The sequence below is a fragment of the Apis cerana genome, linkage group LG16, assembly GCF_029169275.1.
Source record: "Apis cerana isolate GH-2021 linkage group LG16, AcerK_1.0, whole genome shotgun sequence".
Classification (NCBI taxonomy): domain Eukaryota; kingdom Metazoa; phylum Arthropoda; class Insecta; order Hymenoptera; family Apidae; genus Apis; species Apis cerana.
In genome coordinates, this window is record NC_083867.1 from 1645241 (window position 1) to 1673053 (window position 27813).

General features: G+C 20.5%; 1 protein-coding gene and 1 non-coding gene across 3 annotated transcripts in view; one reads left to right on the plus strand and one right to left on the minus strand.

The window, feature by feature from the left end:
- LOC108000367 (cadherin EGF LAG seven-pass G-type receptor 1) overlaps positions 1–27813 on the minus strand; it is a 144139-nt gene that overhangs the window by 1759 nt on the left and 114567 nt on the right. The window contains exons 4-7 of one of the 2 annotated variants that reach the window (XM_062086305.1): positions 12333–12592; positions 8191–8292; positions 5099–5285; positions 2310–3656 (exon numbers count right to left, since the gene is read on the minus strand). In XM_062086305.1, the coding sequence (XP_061942289.1) occupies positions 3549–3656; positions 5099–5285; positions 8191–8292; positions 12333–12592 (657 nt within the window). In that variant the 3' untranslated portion in view covers positions 2310–3548. Of the gene's footprint in view, positions 1–2309; positions 3657–5098; positions 5286–8190; positions 8293–12332; positions 12593–27813 lie in introns of those variants that run through there. The other variant, XM_062086303.1, reaches the window with a different exon arrangement.
- Positions 27241–27314, plus strand: Trnai-aau (transfer RNA isoleucine (anticodon AAU)). The gene has a single exon. It is a non-coding gene; the product is annotated as a tRNA-Ile (tRNA).

Here is a 27813-nt window from a genome sequence, read left to right on the forward strand (position 1 = left end):
ATTATTAGTACTTATTTACTAATTAATTTTTAAAGGCTATCACGTATAAAATTGTATTTTATTTTAATATTATTAAAAAATATAACATTAATTTAACATTAATTTTATAGATTTTATAGAAATCGAATAAATATTCATTGCTCAGAATTTTTAACGATATATTAAATTGAAGGATTGAAGAATTATAAATGAAAAAATAAAAAAATTTTTTCGGACAGATAGAATAAAATATCAAAAATAAAGTTATCTCATTTTATCTTCATCTAACACAAATTTCAATTGTTTATAACTTAAAAATATAATAAATTAAATAAATGATATTTTTGTATTTATCATTATTTATCAGTTTTTTATCAAATTGATCCAAAACTGATTCTCCCACGAATACATTAACATTATATATATAATGAATGCTATAAAGAATTATTTTTCTTATTAAATCAAAATAAATTCCATAATTAACGACAACAAATACGAATAATTTTTAAATATATAATAAATTAAATTTATGTATGTTCTTATGTTAATTAAAATGAGTATTCTTTTTTATTTATTATTAAATTTATCTTATTTTATGTGAAACCATTGCATTCGCTATAATAATTATATTATAATCTATAAAATATTACGCCATAAGAAACAATATACTAAAATGAATTATAAATTATCTTTTTAGAAATCAATGAAAATATTGACTTTTAAAAAATATCACTTATTTTCTTTAATTAAATTGCAACAGATGTTTTACTTTTTTAATGTATAGAAAATTTTGAGAAAATTTCAAATCCTTAAACATGATATCATTGTAGTATTGGAATTTTTGTTTTGTCAGTATACTGATTTACAAAGAGATTGAGAATCGTTGTTGCATTAAAAATTATATGATTCTATTTTATTTAAAAAAAATGAAGTTAATTTTCACATGATAATTATTAATTTCAAAATATTATTAACATCAATATTTCCCTCTGTACTATACATTTTTTATCTGAAATATTTTTTTTAATATCACTATATTAGAAATATTCGAGCGAGATATTCTAGATATTCTAATCAAATTATTTTTTTTATAAATATTATGTGATAATACAAATTTTATATATCATAGCACTTAATATTATATGAATATCATAGCACTTAATACAAATATTATATATATATATATATATCAAGTCATAATATATTTTCTTAGATTTAGTGAAAAATATGAAATGATCTTCAATGGAAATTTATGTATCTAAATATATTAGCCAGGACAAAGTAATTTAACAAAGAATCGCGTGGTCACGTAAGTATTTACTTCGGCTATGCCCTCTAGGGAAACAATAAAATAGCTAGAAATAAAAAAAAACCAAATGCAATTCAAAAAAGTTAACCAAAAAGAGAAAGGCAAAAATATATTATTTAATAAAATATTAAATGAATTTCTTTATTCATTATGCTCCTAGTTTTTTTAGTGAATATATGTTTGGGAGTGGACTTCACTATTGAAAGGAGGAATCTTGGGAGCCAATAAAGTGAATAATTTCACACTAATAACAGTAAATGAAACATAAATTGTTTAAATATTTGGTCTTTTTAATTTCTCTTTGTTTTTTTTAGTAACTACAATTTTCTATCATCGACTAATTGTAAAATAAAATAAATTAAAATTTTATATCTCTAGCAATTAAATAAACAATTAAATAGAGCATGATAATAAATATTTAGTGGTAAAAATTATTGAATAATTTTAAGATATATTTTTTTTTATATATTAAGATTTTATAAAGAATTAATTATTTCTTAAAATATGGTGAATCGATAAACTACTATTTCATTGATTTTAATGATCTTAAAATATGATTTAAAAGTTATTATTCTGTGAGAAATTTTGAAGTACAGTAATTTATATATGATATAATTTTCTGTTAACAGAATATCTTTTAAAGAAATGTTTAAATTTCCAGTATTTTTTTTGTATTTTAAATATAATAATATAAGATAGTATAAGATAAATTAAAATTTTATTTTTTTTTTAAATTTTTAGAAAATTCTATTCAAAAGATGAAAGTATTAAAAACGTACTAAAAAACTTTAGAAATTTCATTTCCTCAAAGAAATTTTCTGTTAATAAAAATATTATTTCAAATATAGCTTATACTATATTTTATATAAATTTTTATTAAAATCAAGATTTTTGAATTAGATAAATTTCTGTATAAAATCGTTTTCGAATATTTCCGGAAGTTACTATACATAATTAATTAGAGAGTGATGCTCAATTAGCATTATCAATCGACAGAATTTTAAATTAATTGTATAAAATATATTTCATATTTTTATTTGCATTTATTATATTTTTTTCGATAACACAAATATTCGATAATCATTCGATAATCATAATGTGACAATCGATGATAGTCGATGATAATCGTTGACATCTCGTTAAGAAAATATAATTTTTCTAATGGATACATGAAAATACATAGAAACAGAATATAAATCAGAAAAAAAAGATAAAAACGCTTTCAAATTAAATATTTTTTAAAATATTTTAAAATTAGTCTCAAATTTCTTTTCAATCCTGGTCATAATGAATAAATACGTATATAAGGATATTTTTTGGCAAAAAATCTTTTGAAAGATAAATTTGTCTCTCGTACAATAAATTTCATAAAATTCAAATTAAAATATCTTCTAAATTTTTAGACTAATATCTTAGAAAATTCAAATTGAAATATTTTCTAATAATTTCTATTAAATTAATATTCTTTTATAGAAAATTTTCTTTATAGAGCTATATCGATGCATGTTGTATTAAAATTGACATGTAATCTTTTCTCACGAAAAATAACACTTAATGTTTCACTTAATGTAACACTTTTAATAGCACTTAATGTTTTATCTGAAACATTTTTCACCGTCAATCAAATAAAACACTCTTTATAATCTTCAATCAGAACATATACATATTTTTCTTTAAAGTCAGAAAAGAGATATAACTTATTTATAGTTATTATTATTTAACTATATGAAACTATATTTTATTTTATTATTTAACTATATAAAATAATAATATAATTCATAAAAAAAATCAATTTTTTTTAAAGGGATGTTTGTACTTTTGCTTTCAATTTGTTTCTTTTATTATTATGTGAAATTTTCAGCTGAAAATGTTATGATTTTAATTTTATATCAATTTTATAATTTTATCAACCAGCAAAAATATACTTCTTTCGAAACAAAAGTTATGCACAACATAACAATGAAATTCATATGAATCAATCTTTTTAAAGAGATGTTTGTAGTTTGCTTTTATTCCGTTTCTTCGTTTCATCACGTGAAATTTTCGACTGAAACGTTACATACCAAGCAGAAATAAGATTTGGTTCGTTATGAAAATTTTACGATTTCCTTTCGTAGGAGATATTCTTGAGGCTTTTTTGCACCCTTTCTCCAACGGAATAAGTAAAGTACCAGCAGTGAAACAGCATCAGTTTCAACAGTAGTTTTGGCTTCGTTTCGTATGAATAATTCGGTTTCGTTATGGTACAGATGTTTCGCATTTACCAACCGTTTGCCTTGAAACTCGCGTGCCCCAATTTCCAACCATCTTTCACGTATGCTCCAAAGCGCCCTCTTTGAGAAATTACTTTAAGTGAATGCATTTTAGACTGTGTAATAAAGCATATTTTTATTATAAAAGATCTAAATCTTCAATGATGGGATAATTGCAATTTTTGAACAAATTTTTACATGATATATAGAAATATAAAATACTTCGAAAAATATAGTTTTGTAAAAATTCGTTTGAAGATTATTTTTTTTGAAGCGAAATACGAGATTTGATTCTTCAATATTTTATATTCAAAAAAAAAAAAAAAAATAAAATTTTTTTTAAAGAAGATTTTATAAAAATAAAATTGTTGGATAAACTATGTTAAAAAGTGTGCTTTTGAAGTTTTTTGATGATAAGAAAAAATATAAACATTAAATATATGAAAAATTTATTTAAAAAAGATATTGAGAAGAAAATAAATATTTTTTTAAATTAATAAGAATTCTAAAAACTTTTTTTATATATCTCCATATAACTTCCATAAGTTACAGAATATTTAATAATATATTTCAGGATATGAGCAAATAAATATTAAAATTGTAAATTGATATTAATATATCACTTAAATGTAATATGACATTAATTGCAAGGAAATATTTTTAATAAACTTAATAAATCTATTTTAATTAAATTTTTTTAACAACACTAAATAATAATAAAAATATTATTAAAATCGAATTTAATTAAATTAAATAATATTATAATATTATTTATTCAAAAAATGTATTTAAGTAATAGTTCACTACATAATTTCTTTCCAACATATAAATTTGAAAATAAATTTTTAATTCAAGAAAAATATAATAGTTTAAATATTTTCTTTTTAAAATTATTGTATGATTTATAATTAGTTAGAAGAAGAAAAGAATTATGAAAAGATTATTAAATATTTAAAATATTATAATTGTGATATTAAAAATAAATTAATGCTCTACTATGTTTAAAATTGATAATTTGATAAATTATGGATATATTATTAAATTATTGCAAATAAAATGACTGTTTTTGAATTTAAATTATCCAATTGTATATTTAAATAAAAATATTTAATATATTTTAAATATTTGTATAATTAAAATAATCTCAGATATTTGGCATCATGATGCAATTATATTGTTTTTTTATCATTTAAATTATTTTATTTTAAGAAGATATAAAAATTATATTCAATGAATTACAATAAGTTTTTTTATTTTCACATTTTTTCTGAAAAAATATTTTAATTGCTTTTTGAATTAATTAAAAATGTATAATATATTAAAATACATTATAATTCTTTGAATTTCATATTTTCTTGAAAATCATTTTCAATTATATTTACTATACAATTTAAATAAAATTATTGATATTTACGCGAAATATATATATTTTTTAAATACTATTACACCATTTATACTGCAATGCCATATAGAATAAAACAAGTCAAGCGGGAATTTCGAATTGTGAGAAATTTCATTTGTAATTTATATTATTTATTATTAAACAATTATTAATTACCTGAAGAGAATGTGCAGTGCAGAATACAGCCCAAAGAAAAGGTATTTTCCAGATTCTAGATGCAACACCGCATCCAGCTACGAAACCCACTATCATACACACTTTTAAAAATAGAATCATTTGCAACGCTCTTCTTCTTTTCATCTTTTCGCGTTGCTTTATTTCCAACTGCATACTGCATGTGTATCTGTGCAAATAAAATCGAAGAACGTTTTGTTAAGATATTAAGAAAATATAATACATTTCGATCGAAATGTGATAAAATAATTATAGAAAAGATGCCGTATTTTTGATATTCTAGAAATACCAAAATGATAAAGCATAACGAAATATTATCAGTTTTTCGTGTTTTGTAACTTGGATTTCTTATGTTAACTAAGCAAGAACATACTGATATAATTTGCATAAAATGGAATAGAAGAAATAGATAGCAATAATCAGACATAAATTAATTTAAGACTAAAAAATAGTTTATATCAATATGATTGAAAAAATATAAAATAAAAGAAAGAACTAATTAATCTACGTTGTAAAATTGAGAAGAAATAAAAAAGTAACCAACAAAACACACTTGGTGTTTCCAAGTGACATCTATCTAAGTACGTGTTCAATATAGCTTGACTTTGATGATAGAACGAGAACCAATATTTATTTATTTACGTGGTATGATCATTGATTCAAATTATTATCTATATATATTACTAAAACATATGATACACATGCAATGTAAAAATAATTGATAGGAAGATATAAATTAAATTAATTTTTAAGTAATTAAATATAAAAATATATTTTCAATTTACTTGAAACAAGTGACACAATGATCAGAAATACTATATCAAAATAGTATCTTGTTGAAATGTAATGGAATTTTATTCAATTATAAAACTAAATTTTCTGAAATATATATTTAATACTTTATTAATTGATCAATTATATTACAATATTGAGGAAAATCTTTCAAATGGATAATATAAAAATATTTTTATTTCTTGAAAAATGATATATAATTTTGCAAATAGATTTTTCTTAAAGTTTTTTTTTTCTTAAAATTCTCAAGTTGATCCGGGTTCCGCGATTTCTAGGAGCGGTACTGAAGTTAAACATATAGTACACAGTTATCTTTAATATTTACTGCGTTTCGATTAATCGGAAGATAAATATTTGATTTACATCAAATCCGAATTACATAGTAAATAAATTATATTTGGCTGTGGTTTAACGTTAAATAAAATAATATTTTCAAATTATTACTTGTTTATAGAAATATTTCGATTTTTTAATATTTATATTAACTTATTTTGAATTTTTTTCAGCTCTAATTATATCTGCTTCACGTTCATTTCTATTATTATAATAGTTAAAAATCCAATATAACATGATAACATGGTAAATTTAAAATATTTTTGCAATATGTCAAAGAGAATATATGTATAAAATATAATAAGAATATGGATTATTCAAAATTTGGATATTCAAATTGTTAATTAAGATATGATTTAATTTAATTTATATTCTTTCTATAATTTTTTTCTAATTGTTTCTTATATTAGATATACATATATTCTTTTATATAATAAAACAATATCCATTATTAAAAAATTACTTAATCTTTAATTGTTTCGTGTTATATTAAATTTCAAAATTTAATCCCTGTTTGTTCGAACAAATTTGTTCTCTAATTAGTTTAGATAACGTCCTACTATATAGAATTTTAATAAAAATTCGCAAACTTGATCGAATCGACTTTTATCTAGACAGTACTAATATGAATATAAATATATTTCATTAATTAGCAAAAAGTATTGCTTATTATTATATTATATAAATTATAATTAAATACTTTTACTATTTATTTATATTCAATTATACTTATTACTTATTACTTATTATTTTTATTAATATTTATATGTTTATATATAAATAATAAATCATTAATAAAATATACGAAACAAACTTACTAAATTAATTTATAATTTTCTCATAATATATTAAATACTTAAATACTTAAATACTTTATCGTATTCAGTTATTTCTCTTCAATAATATTTAACACTTTTCATAATTATTTAAACAGTATTAGATAAATAATTTCTGAAAAGATTAACCTATTGTTAATTTCAATCATTCAATCATCATAGAATATAGTTGCAGACAAAAGTTTATTATCATTGATCAATTCAAAAAACGTTATTTAATCAGCCAAACAAGGAAACAGTGACAGAAACTCGATTCAATTTGTTCGCTCTGATAAACAAATATGGCACCCACATATCACTTCAATATATACTCAATTTTTTAAATGCCAAATTCGATCTATCAATATTGAGTTTTTCAATAATAATTGGTGGTGAAATTTAAGGATTATTGTAAAAAAATTATGCAGAATATCATCATCTGTAACAAAAGATTGATTAAAATATGCTTCATCAAAATGGAAATCAATCATTTTAACAGTTTGAATTGTATTCAATATAATATCCTGATACAGACATTTTGAATGTTTTTTAATTAATATTTTTTATAATATAATGTATATAGTTTTTTGATACATTCTTTTCAAAACGTAATATATATTAAATGATATAAATGGATGTTCCATTTATCTTCAAATTTTTTATTTACAGTAACAATTTAATCAAAAAAAAAAAAAAAAGATTTATAAATTATAAAAATTATCAAAAAATAATTGAATATCGTTCTTTATCGCTTCTTCAAATTTTCTTGAATCCTGTTAGTAAGATACAGCTGCATCTTTTCCATAATTATTCTAAGTTAAATTAAAATTCCTTGTTGCCAAAGAGAAATAATAATTTGTATCACATTTATCGAGCCAATCCATAAATCGATAGATATCCGAGCTTGTCGAAAGATTAATAGTAAATCAACCCGAGCGAAGATTCGATTTGTTCCACTGAATTATACATAGTCACTCGCGATGAAAATCGAACAAGCGTACAGTAACCAATGAATACACAATGCATTCCCTTCTTTTTTCGTTTATTTCTCAATTTGATTTTTTTTTTCTCGTGAACAGATTTATGGATCAACACAACAAATGAAACGAAATGAGTTTACGAAAATTGATATACCTGGACACAATTGCAGCTTTGATTAAATAATAACCGGCGGAAAGAAGCAGCAGGAAGACTGGCAAACCATACGTGTAAATTGTTGCCTTCGTTCCCATAAACCTGTAACAAATTTTCGAACCAATTATCAAAATTAGTATTATCATAATCATGTTATAATCGTATTCTGTATATATTTGTAAATATTCAGCAATTATGCGAATATATATATTATATAAATGAATATAAATATATATGTATCATAAGAATATTTGTTTTGTCCTTCATTTTTCATTCTCTTTTACTTTTTGTCAATTGAATTTCAAATTATTAATTGAAATAATTTCGAAAATGTTAATCATATCAAAAAAATTTTCAGACAATAATTTGAATAATTGGGTACAATTTGATATAATTTTTATATAATATAAAATTTTTTTTTATATTATACAATCATACATTGGCTCAATCGATTCAGTTTTTCATTTTTTATAAAAATGAATATTAACATTTTTTAAATATTTTAATATTTAAAATATAATATTTAATATTTTAAATATTTTAAGAATAATTAAAGATATTAAATATATCAAAAATCGAAGGAAAAAATATAAAAATTATAAAATGGAAAAATATAACAAAATCCAAAATGTATATTTATTTGGACGCATATAAAAAAAAACTAAATATGAGAAAAATTCTTTTTCATCTTTTACATTTTTCAGAAAAGTTTATGATGCGATCGTACACCAAGAATAAGAAATTCCCATAATACATATATTCATACATATATTCACCTACATTGAATTATTAATTTGAATTTCATAAAACTTGATATATAAAAAAATAAGAAAAATATGAATAGATACGTGTATCGCTTTGCATTTTTCTTTATATGATAAAATATGATAAAATCAATATTTGTTTTAAATTTAAGAATCAAAAATTATATTATATATAAATTATATATTATTATAATATATATAAATATTAATAAATAGATAGAAATTTTGAAAAAAAATTTTATTGATTTTAAAATAAAATAAAAGTTGGTAATGTAAAAATATCGAAATATCGTTTATTTTAAATTATAAATCGATTGTATATTTTTATAGTTGAAACATATATTAAAATATTTACTTAATTATTAATATTTACAAAATATGTTGTATTACTTAGTATATACATAAATTATGTAAATTATTAAATTGTATCAGATTTATCAATTGGCAAAATTATTCGGTAATATCAAATATATATAGTTAGGCCGAATCGTTTTGAAAGGCCAATCAAATTATTTTTCAAATTGTCAACTGATGTCAATAAACATAAAAAAAATCGTATCAAAATTAATAAAATGCGAATTTATTTCTACATCGTCACCAAATATTTGTTATATTCACAAAATAAATGTCGATTTACTATGATACCAATAATATAGAAATATATTATTATAAATATTATATTAATGAAATCAATGAAAAATTGAATTAAGTTTCAAGACCCGATTTGATATTAATCACTAATTTGCGAATAATATAGGGGAAAAAACTAACTAGAAAGAAAATTACACGATGCCGTCTACCGAAACCGTTAAAATATATTTTCACACGATATTAAACATAATTTTTATAATATATATATATATATATATATATATATATATAATAACATATTGCAATACTAAATTTAATGTCATGACAATACAATAACGATAAAAATCATGTTTGGAAAAAGCCACAATTTACTATATTTCTGTATTTTACGTGTATTCCGATAGGCGGTGTACCAATCGCGTAGTTTCTCATTAATTTAGCTTTTCCCTCTCTATTATTCTGAAATCAAAGTATGAAAAATAGGCTGTCAAGCTTTGAAAATTAGTCTTCGTCCGACAATCTTATGATTAATGTATTGTTATATGGTATATTTTGGATATTGGAATAATGTAATATAATATATGTAATATAACGTAATAAAATTCTTTTAGAATTACCTAAAATAATTACATAATTTTATTATTAATATTATTTTATTTTTATTATTTTTAATTATAAAGTAAGGCAAAGTAACATTTTAATCCTTCTTGAGTTATCAATTTCTCTATCATGGAAATAATTCGAGAAATATAAATTCAGTTCTTTTAACTAAATCCTATTATTGGATTACAAGTGATGGGTGTTATTAGTGATTGTACAGTGAAGTGAACGATAAGCACGCAATAATATATGATTTTCCTGTTATTTTTTGATGATGAATTATTTGTAATCAGATTTGTGCTAATTTATCATAAATTAATTCGTCCAATTAATAATATTGATCCAGTGATGGAATATAGTGATATATTTTAAGTGATATATTTAGTTCGAGTTGAATTTTCAGTTAAATAAATAAATTTAATTTAATTATTTGGTAAATTATTTTTAATTCAATACAGATTGTAACTTATTGTTTATTTTTTTATTTCAAATATATATTATTTATCTGTTAGAAAAGCTTTTTAATTCGTTTTTTTTGTAGAATTTTTCGTATAATTATTTATTTTGAATAAATTCGATTTTTTTTAAATAAAAACTATTTTATTTTTTTATTTTTTTTGAAATAAAAACTAATTATTTAATTATTATTTATCATTATTATGATAAATAAGATATAATTCGATATAACTTTTGCCCAATAATTATTTTGCACACTTGCTTTGATATATTGTTTCGATTTGTTTCGAATCTGATTATTCATCGATTGTACATAACCGATACTACACAAATCTATGCGCTCTATGATTACCCAATGTTTTTATAATTTATCAACAAAACCGTAAAGAAAATTCTTATAGGAAAAAAATATTTGAAATCATTTTAAGAATTATATTAATTAAATTTTTTTAGTCAATTTGTGAAATCTTTATATAAGTCTAAAAAATATGCTTGTACCAAACAAATTCGAAAAAATAAAATTTTTAATCATATGTATAATGCTTTGAAGGCATGTTAATTATTTTTCTATTATGTTAAAAACCAATAAAAAAATACATATATATATAGAATTTTATTTGCAATTGACATTTTATTTGCAAGCATTTTTCGGATCCATTATAAGAATTAAATATTTATTCATACTATTATTTATATATACATATGTTATAACATTCATAATTTAAAAATCATTTTTTTATTAAAAAATAAAAAATAGGAAGTTAAAAATAATTTAAAATAAATATCATAATCTATCAAAAATGAAATTAATATATTAAATATCGATGAAAAACATGTCAATATGATAGTATTTTTTCAAAATTATATATATATATATAATGCTATAAAATAAATATGAAACGTATAAGAATGTTAAACAGGTTTGAAATAAATAATAATAAAGTAAAAAAATAAAGAAAAAATAAAACTTTTATTAATAATTTCAATGTTAATAGTAAAAACATAAATGAAAAATGTCAAAAAATATTAGATAGAAAATATTTATTTCTTTGTATATATTTATATTTATTTTATAGTAAAAAATTTTTCCAGAATTTGTAATAGTCAAACTGATTTTTTTTCTATAATAATTTTATTTTTTTCATTGTGTTCTCTTTGATAATGTATAAGACAGTTTCAATTACTATATACCTTTTATTTTATCAGACTACTTTAATATATTTTTATATTTGACATTTATAACAGCATTTCAAAAATTCAGCATATTTAATAATCAATTATTTTTAATGAATTTCCATATATTTCTGAAAATTTTCATGAAAAATTTTTTCTCAATACAAATATTGATGAATTTATAATAAAAAACAATTCTTTTTCTTCAATACAATCACATTTAACATTTGTATATTATAATATTTATATATTAGTATATATTGAATATTCTGTTAAAGAAAATTTAAATTAATTGAATCTCAAGATTTAATTAAAATTATATCTAACTTACAATATTTATATCATAATATTTATATATAATACTATGAATATTCCATAAAAATTTAAATTAATTGTACAAAATTAAATATTTTCAACTACTCCTTTATTTATCTGAAAAAGACAAAAATTGATAAGGATTGTTGTAAATAAAAGGAAAAAAGAAAAAAAATTTTTACAACATAATAAAACGAAATTCATCCAAAAAAAAGCAAAAAAAAATAAAAGAGTAAAATTTACCAGCAATTAAAAGGCGTGAGATCCACAATGTTCCAAATATTGCTCGCCTCGCGAATCTGTAGAAAAATGGCAACGGCGAGATTGAGAAATGGTGCACCCCAGGCGAAGATGCTGTACTTGAGGTAAGTCGGTGGATCGTCACGCCGTGGAATCGATGCGACCGTGGCATAAAGATGATGACACATCGCAGCCAGCCAACAAACCACCGTCATTCGAAGATACTGCAAACTCAACCCCAGGGAAATGCATAGCTCCGAATCCTACGAACATATTTCGAGATCTCACATTTTTCTTTTTCTTCTCGTTTTACGACTTATTTTAAATTTTTTTTAAATTGTAAAGAAAATTTTTTTATATATCGGAAGATTTGTATTATAATAATAAGAAGGCAATTTTATATTTTTTGTATATTTTTTATTATATTCAGGATATATTAGATATATCGAAATAAAAAAGTTTCTTTGGGTTTTGAAAATTTGTTTAATATTGATAAACAAAAAATCCGTAATAAAAAAAAATTTTTTTTTTATATTTAATATTTATATTTTTATATTTAATTCTATTTAAAGTAAAATATATATTTATTTTTGAGAATTTTTTTCATTTATTTTCATGGGGATTTATAATGCGAGAACTTTTTTAAAAAAGTTCTATGGGCTATATCATAAATAGAATTTATGAAAAAATTTAATAATTATTTTAAACTATGGAATTAATATAAGTTTTATCTTTTTTTTTAGAGAATTTAAGATATATTCTAATTTATACTTATATTTAAATTTAATTTAAATTTAATTTAAATTATATTTAAATTTATATTTAAATTTATACTTATATTTCATAATTGAAAAAACTAAAATGTAGATATTATATAATATTATTAATTTAATAATTTTTAAATTTTCTATGTGTAAAAAAAATTTTAAAAATATAATATTTATAATAGCAAATAATATATAGCAAATATATATTCATAAAAACAAAACTATATAAGATCAACGTGTAATTGATGATAAAGATTAGTGTAAAAGATTTTTATGTATAAAAATAAATTAAAAAAAAAGAATACAATTTTTTTGATTGAAGTTTCGTTTTTGAATAAATCCAATTTGCAAAATTTCAATTAATCGAAATTAATTTCCAGTATTAATTATATATTTATGTAATCTTAAAAAATGGTTGATAAAGCGAAAAATTAATAACGAAAAATAATTCTAAATTTGATTTTTTAACTTGTCGATAGAGAGAGAGAGAGAGAGAGAGAGAGAGAGAGAGAGAGAGAGAGAGAGAGAGAGAGAGAGAGAGAGACAGACAGAGAGAGAGAGAGAGAGAACGATTCAAGAAGGAGGATCTGATTTATTTAGTAGTCAACTCGTAAGTTGCGATATGATCGCATAAATTGTCGAAATAACGAGTTAAGGCTCAGCTGGAGAATCAGTTACCAAAAAAAATCGACCAATATTTCTACGTAAGAGATATGTGCTGTAGAGACATCCCTAGAATGAGGTTTTGTCTCCTCATTTGACGCATTTTTTCTCTCGAGGGATTTTTCTCGCTTTAACGACCAATTTCTCGTGATCCTTTGTTATTGTGGCGCCCTCAAAAAAGAGAAAAAACGAATAAGCGTTCGTTATTTTTATTTGAAGAATTTTCGTAATGTTTGCTATTTTCGTGAATAAAGCTTTATATATATATAAGCTTTTAGTTTTTTGTCCATTTAAGAATCCATCGTTATTGCTAATTTTTATATATTTATATATATATATATATATTTTTATTATATATTTATAATATATAATAAATATTATATATAATAAATATAAATTTATACTATAAATATAAAATTAAATATAAATGCACAATAACAAAACTAATACAATAGGTAATACAACAAATAGAAATATAAATAAATAAATAAAGAAAATAAATAGACAAAAATATAAACTATAATGATGATGATGTTTTTCACGAATTCATTCTTTAATGCCAGCCAATAGTCAATAGTCATTGCCTCTTTCATGTGCACTAATTACGAGTTTCGTTTATTGATATTTGATATGTTAAATATATTATAGAATCTTAGTTAGTAGAATATCCTATCTCTTCTTACTTCTTATCCCATTCCACAAAAATGTAGCGAGAGAGTCTAGTGAGTGGGAAGAGTCCCAGTCACCAGTTGCGTGGCTTATTGCTTGAATTCATGTATGTCGAGAATCGATATCTTATTTGTTTACACGCATTTTTTTCTTCTTTGCTTATTTATAAATTGTCAAAAAATGTCAAAAAATAAGATGATTGTTTGTGATTCATGATTAATATCTCACTAATGCTTATATTCTGACTCTTTCAATTGAATTTGCAAAATTCTATTTGTATCTACGGACATTAAAATGAGTATATCTGGGAGATTCGGATAGAACAAATTTTCCAAGTATGTGAAATTATGAGATATCCAAATAGAAATAATTTTCGAATAAATAATGAGATAATTAAGTATTAAGGAGATATATTAGTAATATAATTTAAATTATGTATGTAATTATATATGTGTACAATCAATAAGTATATTCATATAAATTTAATTAATAAATTTATCAAAGTAATTATTCTATTTTATATGAAATATATTGGATATGATGGATTATATATAGAATATTATATATAGAATAATTTTTTTATTAATGGAATATTATTTTCAATGAAATCAATTTTTAAAGTTTTACTACTATTTTTATTTTATAACTTTTAATAAAAAAATATAACTTTTTTAATAGGTTTGTATAAGATAAAGTAAAATATTAAATTATAAAATATTCAAGTTTTAATGTTCTATTATAAAAAAAATATATCAATTAAAATAGCACGCAAAACATGAAAAAATGATAATTTAAAAATTGATTTTACATACTCAAAGATATTATCCATTAAAAAAATTTTTTCTATGTATAATTTATTATAACCTCTACATAAATAAAACTTTTCAATAAAAATAGATTTTTCATAATATGTAAATTCTAAAGATAATATATAATATTTTGATAAAATTAAAATGATTAATTATAATAATAATATATTATAATATATCAAAATCGTATTTATCTATTGTTATAGCTTTATTAACAATATCATTATAATTTCGATCACTCAAAGATTGTTTTATATATTTTATTTTTATATTTTATATGTTTTATATTTAAATATTATATTTTCTATTTTATATCTGAACGATTCACTAAATGCCCAAATTTGTTATAGATTGGGATTGAGATATTTCAACCAATCAAAATCGATGAGAAAGTACTTTTTGATTGGTTCACTCGTCAAACATTTCGAACACCAGCGATGTATTCATGAAAACAATAGATAAACGTCGATCGCATACTGATGTACTTACATGAACGTATAACTGAATTTCAATGTAATAGTAATTTTTTACAAATATCTCTGAAACTAAGAGAATTCGATATTTTCGTGAGAGAAAAAAGTTTTTTCAAATATTTATTTTTACAATATATTTAAAAATTATTGAATATCGAAAAAAATGCCTAATCTACAAGTTTTTTTTTTTTTAATTGCGATATTCCTTTGTTCTATTTAAATCATTCGTAACTATTAGATTTTTCTTTTGTAAATGCAATAAATGGTGTTATAAAGAGTTAGAAAAAAGTCTATGAATTTGAATTTTACTAAAATAGATTTATTCTTTTGAATCTCATACGTTAATTTTCAAAAATATAATTTATTAATATTAATAAACATGGTTTTATATTCTAAAATATCTGTTAAAATGTTATTTCGTAAAACATTTGTTAAAAATATTTTCCAGTTTTAGAAATCGTAATATTACTCTTTGATCATTTTTATTTCACTAATTGATATCGATCGATTGCACAAAGCCTTGAACAAGTATACTATATAATAAAGACAACGTTCATCTATGCTTTGCTATTAAATTAGCTATGTTTCCAAACCACCATCGTTATTCGAATGCTATTACTCAGTTTGTATTCGGATATCTCTGAGATATCGTTGTTACCACTGCTTCGTAATTCTATAACCTAACTTAATCTAACCTTTACTCTTGTACATTTTCGTGGAAGATTCAGTGATGAATAAATGAGTGGGATATGATAAGGAGAAATGGTAAAGGAAATGTCAAAGGGGAATATCGTTGATGGTATATATTGTTGACCAGTACGGGTGTTGAATAAATTGGATATTACGCTTAATAGGTTATGTTACCATGTAAAGTTTGTAGTCAAGCGGATATCGAGTGTCAATATCAGAGAGATGTTCGCGCAATATCGGATAAACGGTTTCGAAGGACAGTTGTCCCATTTCGGACATTAATATTCCGACGTTACGATGTGGGCTATCTTCTTGTCTTCGAGAATTGTTTATGCTATATGTGTAATACGATCTTATGAAATATTATGTGTGTTTGTGCTTAATGTCCAGAGGTTAGGTTATAATATCAATTTTAATTCTTCTTTAGATATTTATTGAAATTAATTTAATTGAAATTTAAATAAATTTTTTTCTATAATTATTATTTATTTACATTTTATTTCGTTACAAAAAAAAAATAAAGATTTTTATTTAAAAAAAAATCAAATTAATTGTGATGCAGATTAATCTTGATTCAATATGAAGACAAGATCAATATCTACTGAATTCTATAACTTTTGATTAAAACATTTCTTTATAAAAACTTTTTCAATAAAGCTTAGTTTCCTAGATATTTCATTGTGATTATCGTTTATCGATATCTTATTTTTTGATATATCGATAATATTATTAAGATATTATTAGATTAATAAATAGAAATAGTTGGAGTTTCTTACTTTTTATTATTCAAAATTATTAAAATATATAAAAATGTTATCTGTAACAAGTTGCATTAAAAATAAATAAACTTTATTGAAAAAGTATATTGTAGTTTACAGTCATTTCTATATATATTATTGATATTTTAAAAAAATTAAAAATTCAAATATTAATCTATAGATAATCATTAATTTGTAATATCTTATCTGAATGAGAAAAAATTAAAATTTTAATTATTTATCTATTATCTAATATCTAACGATATTATATCGAATTATTAATAACACATTATTATCGATAACAATAAATAATGGTATTTTATTTAATTCTTTCTAAATCAAAATGTGACATTCTATATAATTTCAAATTTATAATAAAAATAATAAATTTAATAATTGACATAATAATAACAATGAAAATATGACTCGATGTAGGTCACGAAATTAATTATTAATAATTAAAAAGAATAATAAAGGTCAAACGTAAAACAATAATATCTTCGATTTGACGGAATTTAATCGAAAAATACGCGTAATTAGCATTTTATGTGGAAGCCATATTTTCGATGCGATTGGTTTGGATCGTGCAAATTCACCGCGAAAATCGGATTTAAACGGATTCATTAAATTTTTTCAGTCGTGTACTTTTGACCCTATTGCATGGATGCTAGTGCACAATGCTCTCTTCCTCTAATTGTAAATGAAAATTTTATCGATAAACGTTCTGATTCTGCAATTACACGTGCTGATGAATTGCATATTTATATTTACTTCTCGTTTGGCCATCGTTCTTCTTCGAATAACGAACATTCCAATCGTTTATCATTATTCACCGACAAATTAATTTCGAAATATGAAACTATATTATATTTAACACAGATGTGCTGGTAACAACATCGAAGTCCATTTATTAGCGTCAATATTAATTTGATAATTCATCATGATTAATTTAATTGTAGAAATATTGAATCTTTAATCGTTTTCGTTATTGGTATTGGGATTGGATGATTTATTAATAATTAAATTAGGTATTATTTTATTATGATTGTTATATTGTATTTTTCTTTTTTAAATAATATTTTCTGATTTTATTTATACATGATTAATAACTTATATAAGGGAGAAAAGTTAGAGTTGTGATGATTGTTATCGATAATATCGATTAAAATATCGATAATTGAAAAATATAATATAAATATAAAAATAATTAAAATTTCTATTTTTTCTTATTTAAAATTATTATTAGAAAAATTGTTAATAATTATCCATGGATAAAGATATTTCATTGTATTTTTGATATGATCAAAATATCGTGATTACAATATAATTTTTTGATAATGTCTATTTATTTTTACTTAGATGTATACAAATATTATTATTAATATTATTAAATAATATTTTTTAAGAGCTTTAATAAAGAAAAAATATGAACTATATCATTAATGATATTTTAATAATATTATCGATATATTAAAATCCATTAATAAAATATTCATAACATATTCAAAATCGATAATCATAATTCTATTTTATATATGTTGATTGTTTTAACTTTAGTCTTACAACGATATCGCTACAATTTTTTATCAGTGTTATTTTATAGAATGAAGTTCATATATGTTTATAAATTTAAATCAAATATAAATAAAAAAATTCATTTTATATTAATTAGAATAGAGAAAAAAAAATAATAATAATATATTTTCTCAGTTTTATATTTTGGTAATTATTTAAAAGTTTAGTTTATTTATTATCTGAATGATTTTAAAATATTAATTTAATTTCTAAGATGGCAAATATTGAAGATGGCAAAATATTGAAATTGTTAAAAAGTTAAAAAATTTAATCATAATGAAATTATATAAACTTTAAAATGTATATAATAATTATTATAAATTGGTAAAGTTTTTAATTACATTATTAAATCTAATTTTTTAATTAATTAAAAACTTAATCTATAATCCATCCATTTTTCTCTTTTATTATTTTTAAAAAAATTAAATTAGATTTATATTCTTTAATGGATTGCAAATACGAAAGAGGAAATAATAAAAAAAAAAAAAAAAGAAAATTATTTTAAAATTAAATAGGAATATAATTACTTTTACTTTTACTTAAACATTTCAAAATAAAATGTATTCATAATCTAAGTTTAACAAAATTTTTTGTGAATATTTCAAAATTAAAATTAAGGGACTAATATATAAAGAAAAAAATTATTCAAAATGAATAATGAATCTTCATTTCAAAGTCATTGGTAAAGAAACTAAATTTTTAAATAATTATCTTGTTCTTAAAATTTAATTTGTAATTTAAATTCTTCTAATTTTCTATTTAAGAGGTAGCTAAATAATATTAATATTAAATGTGGAAAAAAAATAGAGACAAAAAAGAAATCAACAATTAAACTGGATTTAACGTGTATTGTAAAAGTAAATAATTTAAAAAAAAATTTTTTAATTAATTTGCAGTCTTGCAAAAATGAAAACAATATAGTCTTTTAATAAAAATTATAAAAAATGTTAGAATCAATTTAAATGTATTACATATTCTTTGATTTATATATTGTTTATAATAGAACTTTTCATAGAATATAATAAAATAAAAATAAAAAAAATTAAACAAAATTTTCACAATACATTGATTATATTACGATTATTTTTTACAAAAATATTATATGATTTTTTATTTTTTATAATAATATATAGATCAATAAATCTATATTATAGAATCATAAGCTATGCAATACAGAGAGAGAGAGAAAGGAGGAGGAGGAAGGGAGAAGGAGAGAGAAAATATTTTCAGATATATCACTTTGAATATGGCTTAAAGATGCAATAGTGAAATGAAAGGCTTTTTTGAAAAAGTAAATCCTTTTGAAGTATCGAATGAAAACGGAATAAAATAGCACAAAGCTGGAAGAACTCGAATCTTTCAATACTAGCCAATCTAAGCTTAGGATTATCCATGTTACTGACATTGACTAAATATTAAAAACTTGGATCGATTCTGAATCGACACTATGAATTTTACATTTCAAATGAATATAGATATTTGATCAGGATAATATCTATTCAAGATAAGTTGTGGAATTTTTTTATAAATTCTTCTACACGTGGAACTTCTTTAAAATAAAATTATCATATTATTCTCTTGAAAAAATAATAATAGAACAGATAAAAATAAGCAATCGAACTGAAAAAAAAGATAAAGATAAAAATGTATCTATTAATTTTTTATTAATTATCGTAAGATTGAAATTGAAACGTGTCAGTTATTCAAAAAGGTAAATTAGATTAACTTTTTGATTTTCCTCGATTTCGCTTGTTTTAAGGTCTTGTAGAAAATAAAAGAGAAGAACATTTTTTATAAATAGAGATAGAAAGATCTTTATTATTCATGTTTGTGTTTTGTTTTACTTACTTTAGAATATAGAGTTAGTTCTAGGAATAGGAATTTCGAGGCAGTTAAGCAAGTAAAAAAATGTCACAGTTAACTGGATATTACTGTATTATTCCAGTTAATAGTTTTACAATCTTATCATGAAAATTATTATATCTTATATTCTATGTAAACATATTAATAATTTTTATATTTATAAATTAATATCTAATAATTTAGTCTAATATCTAGTAATTTTATTCTTTCTTCTAAGAAATTTTTTTAACCAATAAACTTTTGCAAAATAACTTGTCTCCAAGAAAGTTTCATTATGCAGAATATAAAATATTTCTATAAAATACTTTTTAAAAAAAGTTCTAAATGATAAAGTTTTTTTCTAGAAAAAAAATTTTAAAGAAATACTCTCTTATTTTCTATTATCTATAATAGAATTTTTTTAAAAATAAAAGAAACCTGTTTATATTAATTCCTATATTCTCATTAAAACATCTGTTATTGGAAACTTCAAAGACAAGTCTATAGTTTTAATACAATTTTCCATCACAGTTTACATTAGAATTGTGGAAATGTCAATTTGAAATTCAAATCAATCAAAAGTAGTGAAAGAAAGAGCGATTGCAAGCAATTGCATTTATCTTGAACAAGCGACCACGTTTTACATGCAAATTATTATATTTTAATACGTTTTTCACTTAAGTTTTAGTCTTTTTTAATTTTATTTAAATTTTTATCAATAATTTAAATGAGAAAACAAATTATTAAGATCATTGACTTATTAATTTATTTTATACTATATCATTTTTTTCTACCATGTTTGTCTCATTTCATTTGACACAATAATGCAATCCTAATATACAATATACTTATATATTTATTATATATTTATTTATATTATTTCGTTAATTATTTGTTTATTCCTATTTTTATTATTTTTTAAATATTCGAATTATTATTATATTTTTCTACAAAACGACAACATATTAATTTTTGAATATGAAAATTAATAATTTTGAATATAGTAATAATCATTATTAATGGATAAATATTATTTTTATAAAGATATTTTGTTATGTTGTTAAATATACAAAAAATAAAATATCAAATTTCTTTCTTCAAAGGAAAGAAACTTTTTCTTTATTATTCATCTGTATTTCTTTCAATTTGTTGAATAATTATCATCACTGAATAGGTAGAAATTGAAATACGAGAGAAATAGAAGAAAAGAATTAGAAAGTTGGATCATTAATTTCAGCTGCAAAAATGTAGTAACAAAGGAATTTCTTTTTCATTTTTTCTACACTGACCAAAGAGATTGACTTTTATCGAATTTTCAATAGTGTGTGATTACGTCTCATTTTGATTGCACTTTTCTTTTATATATTTCGAACCAATGTCTTCTATTTCATTTTTTTCATATCAATTTCAGATTTATCTTTGTGTAATGTATTTATATTTTTAATTAAAATATATTATATAATATTATATAATAAATATTATATAATTTATATAACTTTCCTAAAAATTGTATTCCTAAAAAGTAAATAGAACTTAATGATATCAAAAATTTATTGCTAATAAAATTAAGATTGATCGATTATGTTGTTCAAAATGATGTTTTTTATAACATAGAAATATTAAAAAGATATCCAATTCAGAAATTTAAAAAATTAATTTTAGAATTATTATGTAAAATATATATATATATTTATTATGCAATTTTTTTTGCTATTTTAAATTCACTATCAGTGAATGAAATTGTATTTTTCAATTTTGTGTTACTCGCGAATTAAAAGAAATAGAAATAAAATTTCTATGAAAAAATTATTTTTTTTAATTACAAATATCATTTGATTTATTAATTGTTCACATAATTAGAAATAAGTATAAGTATAATTAGAAATAAGTAAATAAGAAATAAAAATATTAATAATATTAAATATTAATATATATATATATACAAAACTGTAAATCAATATAAAAAATAAATATTTTTTTTTAATAACTTGTATTTTTAATTGTGTTCTTTTATAATCGAGCTTTACGTACGTAAATTTGTGTTCTTCACTGTATATATAATATTTTCAATCCTTAAAATATAAATCCCTTGTTGATAAATTTAAATCAAATTATAATTAGATAATGCAGACGAGGAATTTGTTAACATTAGAAGTTTGGTCACGATGCATTCACAATTTCAACAAATAACGGGGTTCAAATCCTATTAGCGTTGTAGATCGTGACTAGAACGTCCAACGGTTTATCATGTAAACGATCACGTAAACGATCATCCTGTTAATATCCTTGATTGTCATTTGTCATTTGTCTTCATTCATTTGTCTTGATATATGATAAATAAATATAAAGATCTATTATTCATATAAATTTCACTTAAATGAAACACAATCTAATTAATGATTGAAGATTATACAAAATCATGCTATCAATCATGATTAATTTATTATAGTCAATTATGATCATGATAATTAATTGTTGTAATTAAGTCATGATTAATCTAGTAATCATTATTCATGGGATCATTATATTTTTGAATCATGATCGAATCAGTAATTCATTTATAATAATTTTGGGAAGATATCCAATTATAATAATATTTTTGGGAAGATATATATATGTTTATAAAGTTTTGGAATATAGTTAAAATAAATTACTTTTATTATAGAGTGGAATATATTTTTTGGAAGGATTCTTGGATTCTATAGACTCAAAACAAACATAAAAATTAATAGATTTATTTATTAAGTTATAAATAGATTATAGATTTTTATATAAAATTAAATTTTTATGAAAAAAAATGGAACCTAAATATAAGTAAATGTAGATTTACTTTGTTCCTTAAATATCATAATGCACGTTATGTCTATTTTAGATATTTTGTATACATGGTTTTTTATGTATACATTCTATAGATTTTAAGATATATTATCAAGAAGAATATTCTGAATAATTTTTTTCTGTAATTAAAGTCATTTAATTAAATAAGAAATACAATTTCTTTTTAAAGATGTATTTATTTTCCATAAAATATCTTTGAAAAGTTGATTCAAGACAAGACAGAAATCAAAACAAATACAAAAGTTGGTATACAAAAATATCGGTCAAGTTTACTTATTAAGGAATTGAATTTCCGTTAGACGAAGTAAAGTAGAAATAGAAAACGCTCCGTCTCCATTATGTCTCCATAATTACATTCTATTTTCATCTCACTTCATATAATGCAAGTTAAAATTGCTCGTAACTCATCAATATTTTTATATACTAACTTTTACATTTGTTTTTGCTTCTAAAAATGAATCCTTCGAAGATGTTCCACGAATATATTTAATAACATTTGTATAAGAAGTTAATAATTTAAAGATATTTCCAAAAAAATCGATATATTCAGATCAAAAATGAGAGAGTGCAAGTCGGCAAGGTTAACTTCGAAAAAACTTTTTAATGTTTATCGAAATGTTACTATATAACGCATAAAAGAGAATAGCATACATAGTATGTCCATTTCTATAACGTTGCAATATAACGTAATAATAAAAGTTAAAAAGAAGTCGTCGTAATATCCGTTTTTGTGACCTTGGTCTAAACCAGTGTTTCTCAACTTTTTAAAAACTTTTTTGGATATTTTATGATAAATAAATAATTTGTTAAATAGTACTTAAATTTTTCTTTTTTTTATAAAGATTATATAAAGATAATTTTTAATCAGTTAAAGTAAAGAATGAGATACATAAATGTAAAATATTTTCTTCGAAGCTATTGCAGATATTTTTTTTTGAAATAAGTATAATTATAATATAAATTTTATAATATAAATATATATTTTTTATGTTAAATATATTATATGTATGTCATTATTTAGACATTCATTTAATAACATTCAGTTGATTTTCCATTCTGTATAATTTAAAGAATCATAATCGTTCTTTATATACTTCATTTTGTATAACATTTCATTTTTAAAAATACATTTATATAATAAATTTCCAATATTTTTTGAATATCCGCTGCAATATATTATAAATCTATAATATACAGTAATATTTATTTTAGCATCCACAATCAGAATCAAGAACATGCTATTCTCTAAAAGTGACTCAATTCCCTTGCCGCAAATTTTCGCACGAGGAGAAATACATGTCACATTATCCTCACAGTAAGTGAAGTTTATATATCTATGCGTCATATGACTAGATTTTCATCGAATCCAAGCGTCGCATTATGTCACGTGATGTGCCTTTGCCAGTGAAGATAATATGACATCGTGTATTATTTTCATGTGAAAATCAATGAGTCACTTTTAATGATAAAGAAAATAACATATTGTTTCTTTTAGAGAATTCTGGTTGGAACTTTCAGTACAATTATGATTATAGATAATATCTGTGAATTTTTATTTGACTATATCTCCTGACTATAGAAAAGTGGAAATAAACGTAATAAATAATAAGAGTCAGATAAATAATCGATTAAATCAAATTTTGTTCAAATCTCATTCAATACATTTGAAATTTGCTATGAAGTTTTCCATTTTTAAGAATCGATGGAGATATTGATAATACATGCTAAAACAAACATTATTATAATTTTATTTATTATATTATATATGGAATTATTTTGAAACAAATAAGTATTCATATCTGTATATTTTTTGATTAATTGCATATGTTCTTCTAATTCACTTAATCATATTATAAGATGAAAAATCCATATAGATCGATATAGATGATTAGCTGCATTATAATATTAATTTTTTATACATGTAATGAACATAGTAAATAATAAATTTATTTTTATACTTTATTTATTTAAATAATATTTTTTTTTGTATTTTTGAATATTAATAACATGATATTGATAATTAATTTAATAGATAATTAGTTTATAGTTATGGAATATTTATGATTAAATATATGTTTTCTATCATTTAGTCAACATAAAATGCGAGCAATATTAATAAGTAAACAATGCATGAAATTAGAATTGTAACATCAGAGCATATGGATGCATGTGGATATTTGTAAAATTCAAATATTTATATGAATATGTATGAATAAAATATAAATATTTGAATAAATCAATGTTTCTTAACAGATAATATGATAATATTATATTATATGTTATATGATAATATGATAATACCAATGTGTCAGGAAATATTTAAAATATACATATGAATATTATGATGATATTATTATTATTTAATTAAAAAAAATATTTAATATTCGCATTAATGTAAATAATTAATACATATGAAGAAAATTATTAAAAGAAAAGAAAAAGAAAATTTATATGAATTTCATTTATATAAATTTTAATAGTAAACTTTTTATGAAATTTTAATTATGAACAATTTGAATAACATTTTAATTTATGATATAATATTATAATATAAATAAAAATTATATTTCATATCTTTGTTAACAAATGAAAAATTAATTAATTAAGCGTTAAACAATTAAATATATGTATTTATAAATATTTTATTCATTCTTATGTTTTTACATAATGCTGTAAATATATTTTACATAAAGATATTAATATGTCTGTGGAATATTTTTAGAATAAATAATCGATTCTAGACTAAATAAATATAAAAGTTATATAAAAATGTTGATTGATATTTATTTATACTATATATAATACTAAATTATGAAAAATTAAAATTTATGAGAAAAAAAAGTGAACGAGATAAAATAAAATTGTGACAGATATAGAATTATCCTTTTCTGTCTCACTTCATCTTATAAAAATTTTAATTGCGTATAACTTAATTTTTTTGCATATCAATTCAATATCTTTGTATGTTTTTTTTGACTTCTAGAATCATTAATTTAATTCTTTCAAAATATGCTAAAAATATCATTTTTCATCTTTGTATTTGCTGATTGATGATTATATTTTTATATATTTAGAAGATTTATTAAATTAATTCAATATTTTTATTTTGATAATTAAAATTACAAAAGATATATAAACATAAGTTTTTAATATTTGGTACTTCAGAAATTTCAGTTTGAAAATCGTGAATTTTAATAAATAAAAAAGAAAGTTATATTTTATTAATATTATTTAGTTTTTTGAAAAAAAATTTATATATTCATGAACTTTTTCAATGTTAATATTGTAAAGACATACTCGTTTTTCTATTTTTTATTTAAAATCATAGTTTTCAATATAATTTAGTTTTTAAATAGTTTTTAGTAATAAATAGTAAATAGTAAATAGTTTTTTTAAAATTGAAAGTATAAAAAAGTTATGATTAGTTACGTGTTTTTTCATTCTGAATAGTTATAATAGTTTGGATATAATAATTGGATAGTTATAATATATTTTAATATATTATAAATATATAAATGGATATAATTATATAAATATAGCTTTTATGTTAAAAGATATAAGTTATTAAATTTAATTTTTCTCTATTTAATATTATTTAATACGCAATATATAATACTTTAATTAATTATTAAATGCATTTCTGTTATTCTTAAAATTTTACTACAAGATTTAAATATTAAAAAGATATACTTAAATTTTACTTTTACAATAACCATTTATTGCTCATAATATAATATTTTAATAATATAATGAAAAAAAAAAATAAAAGATTAGTGAAAAAATGATTATGACATTCTTTAGTTACATTAGGTATCGCAAAGAAGCGTGGCCCATTAGCTCAGTTGGTTAGAGCGTCGTGCTAATAACGCGAAGGTCGCGGGTTCGATCCCCCCATGGGCCAAATTATTTTTTTTCTTTTAATTTTGATTTCGAGATTACTAATTACACTAACTACAATAGACTCAATACTGAGCTAATGCCCTATCAAGATAGTCGCCATCACAAAATGAGAAAAAAGAAAGATATCAATAAACAAATTTTAATACAATTTTATTTTAAAGATTAAATGCCAAATAGCACAAGGTGACTGACATATCAAATTACACAACTATAAAAATATCATCAAAACAAATTATATATATAAAAATGAAATTTGTAACTCAAGTTTAACAAGTTTTTTGTTAATTTTTAAAAAATTAAATGATACTAATATGTAAAAAAAAAAATTGTTTCATATATTTCATCAAAATTGATAAAAAAAAACTTTTAAATGATTATTATAATAAATATATTTTTATTCTTTGAAATATTTTTTAAATATTAATATAATTCATTTTCTTTACAAAAATAAAAAAAAAGAAAACAAAAAAAATATATGTTCCTATTATTAAATTTTTTAT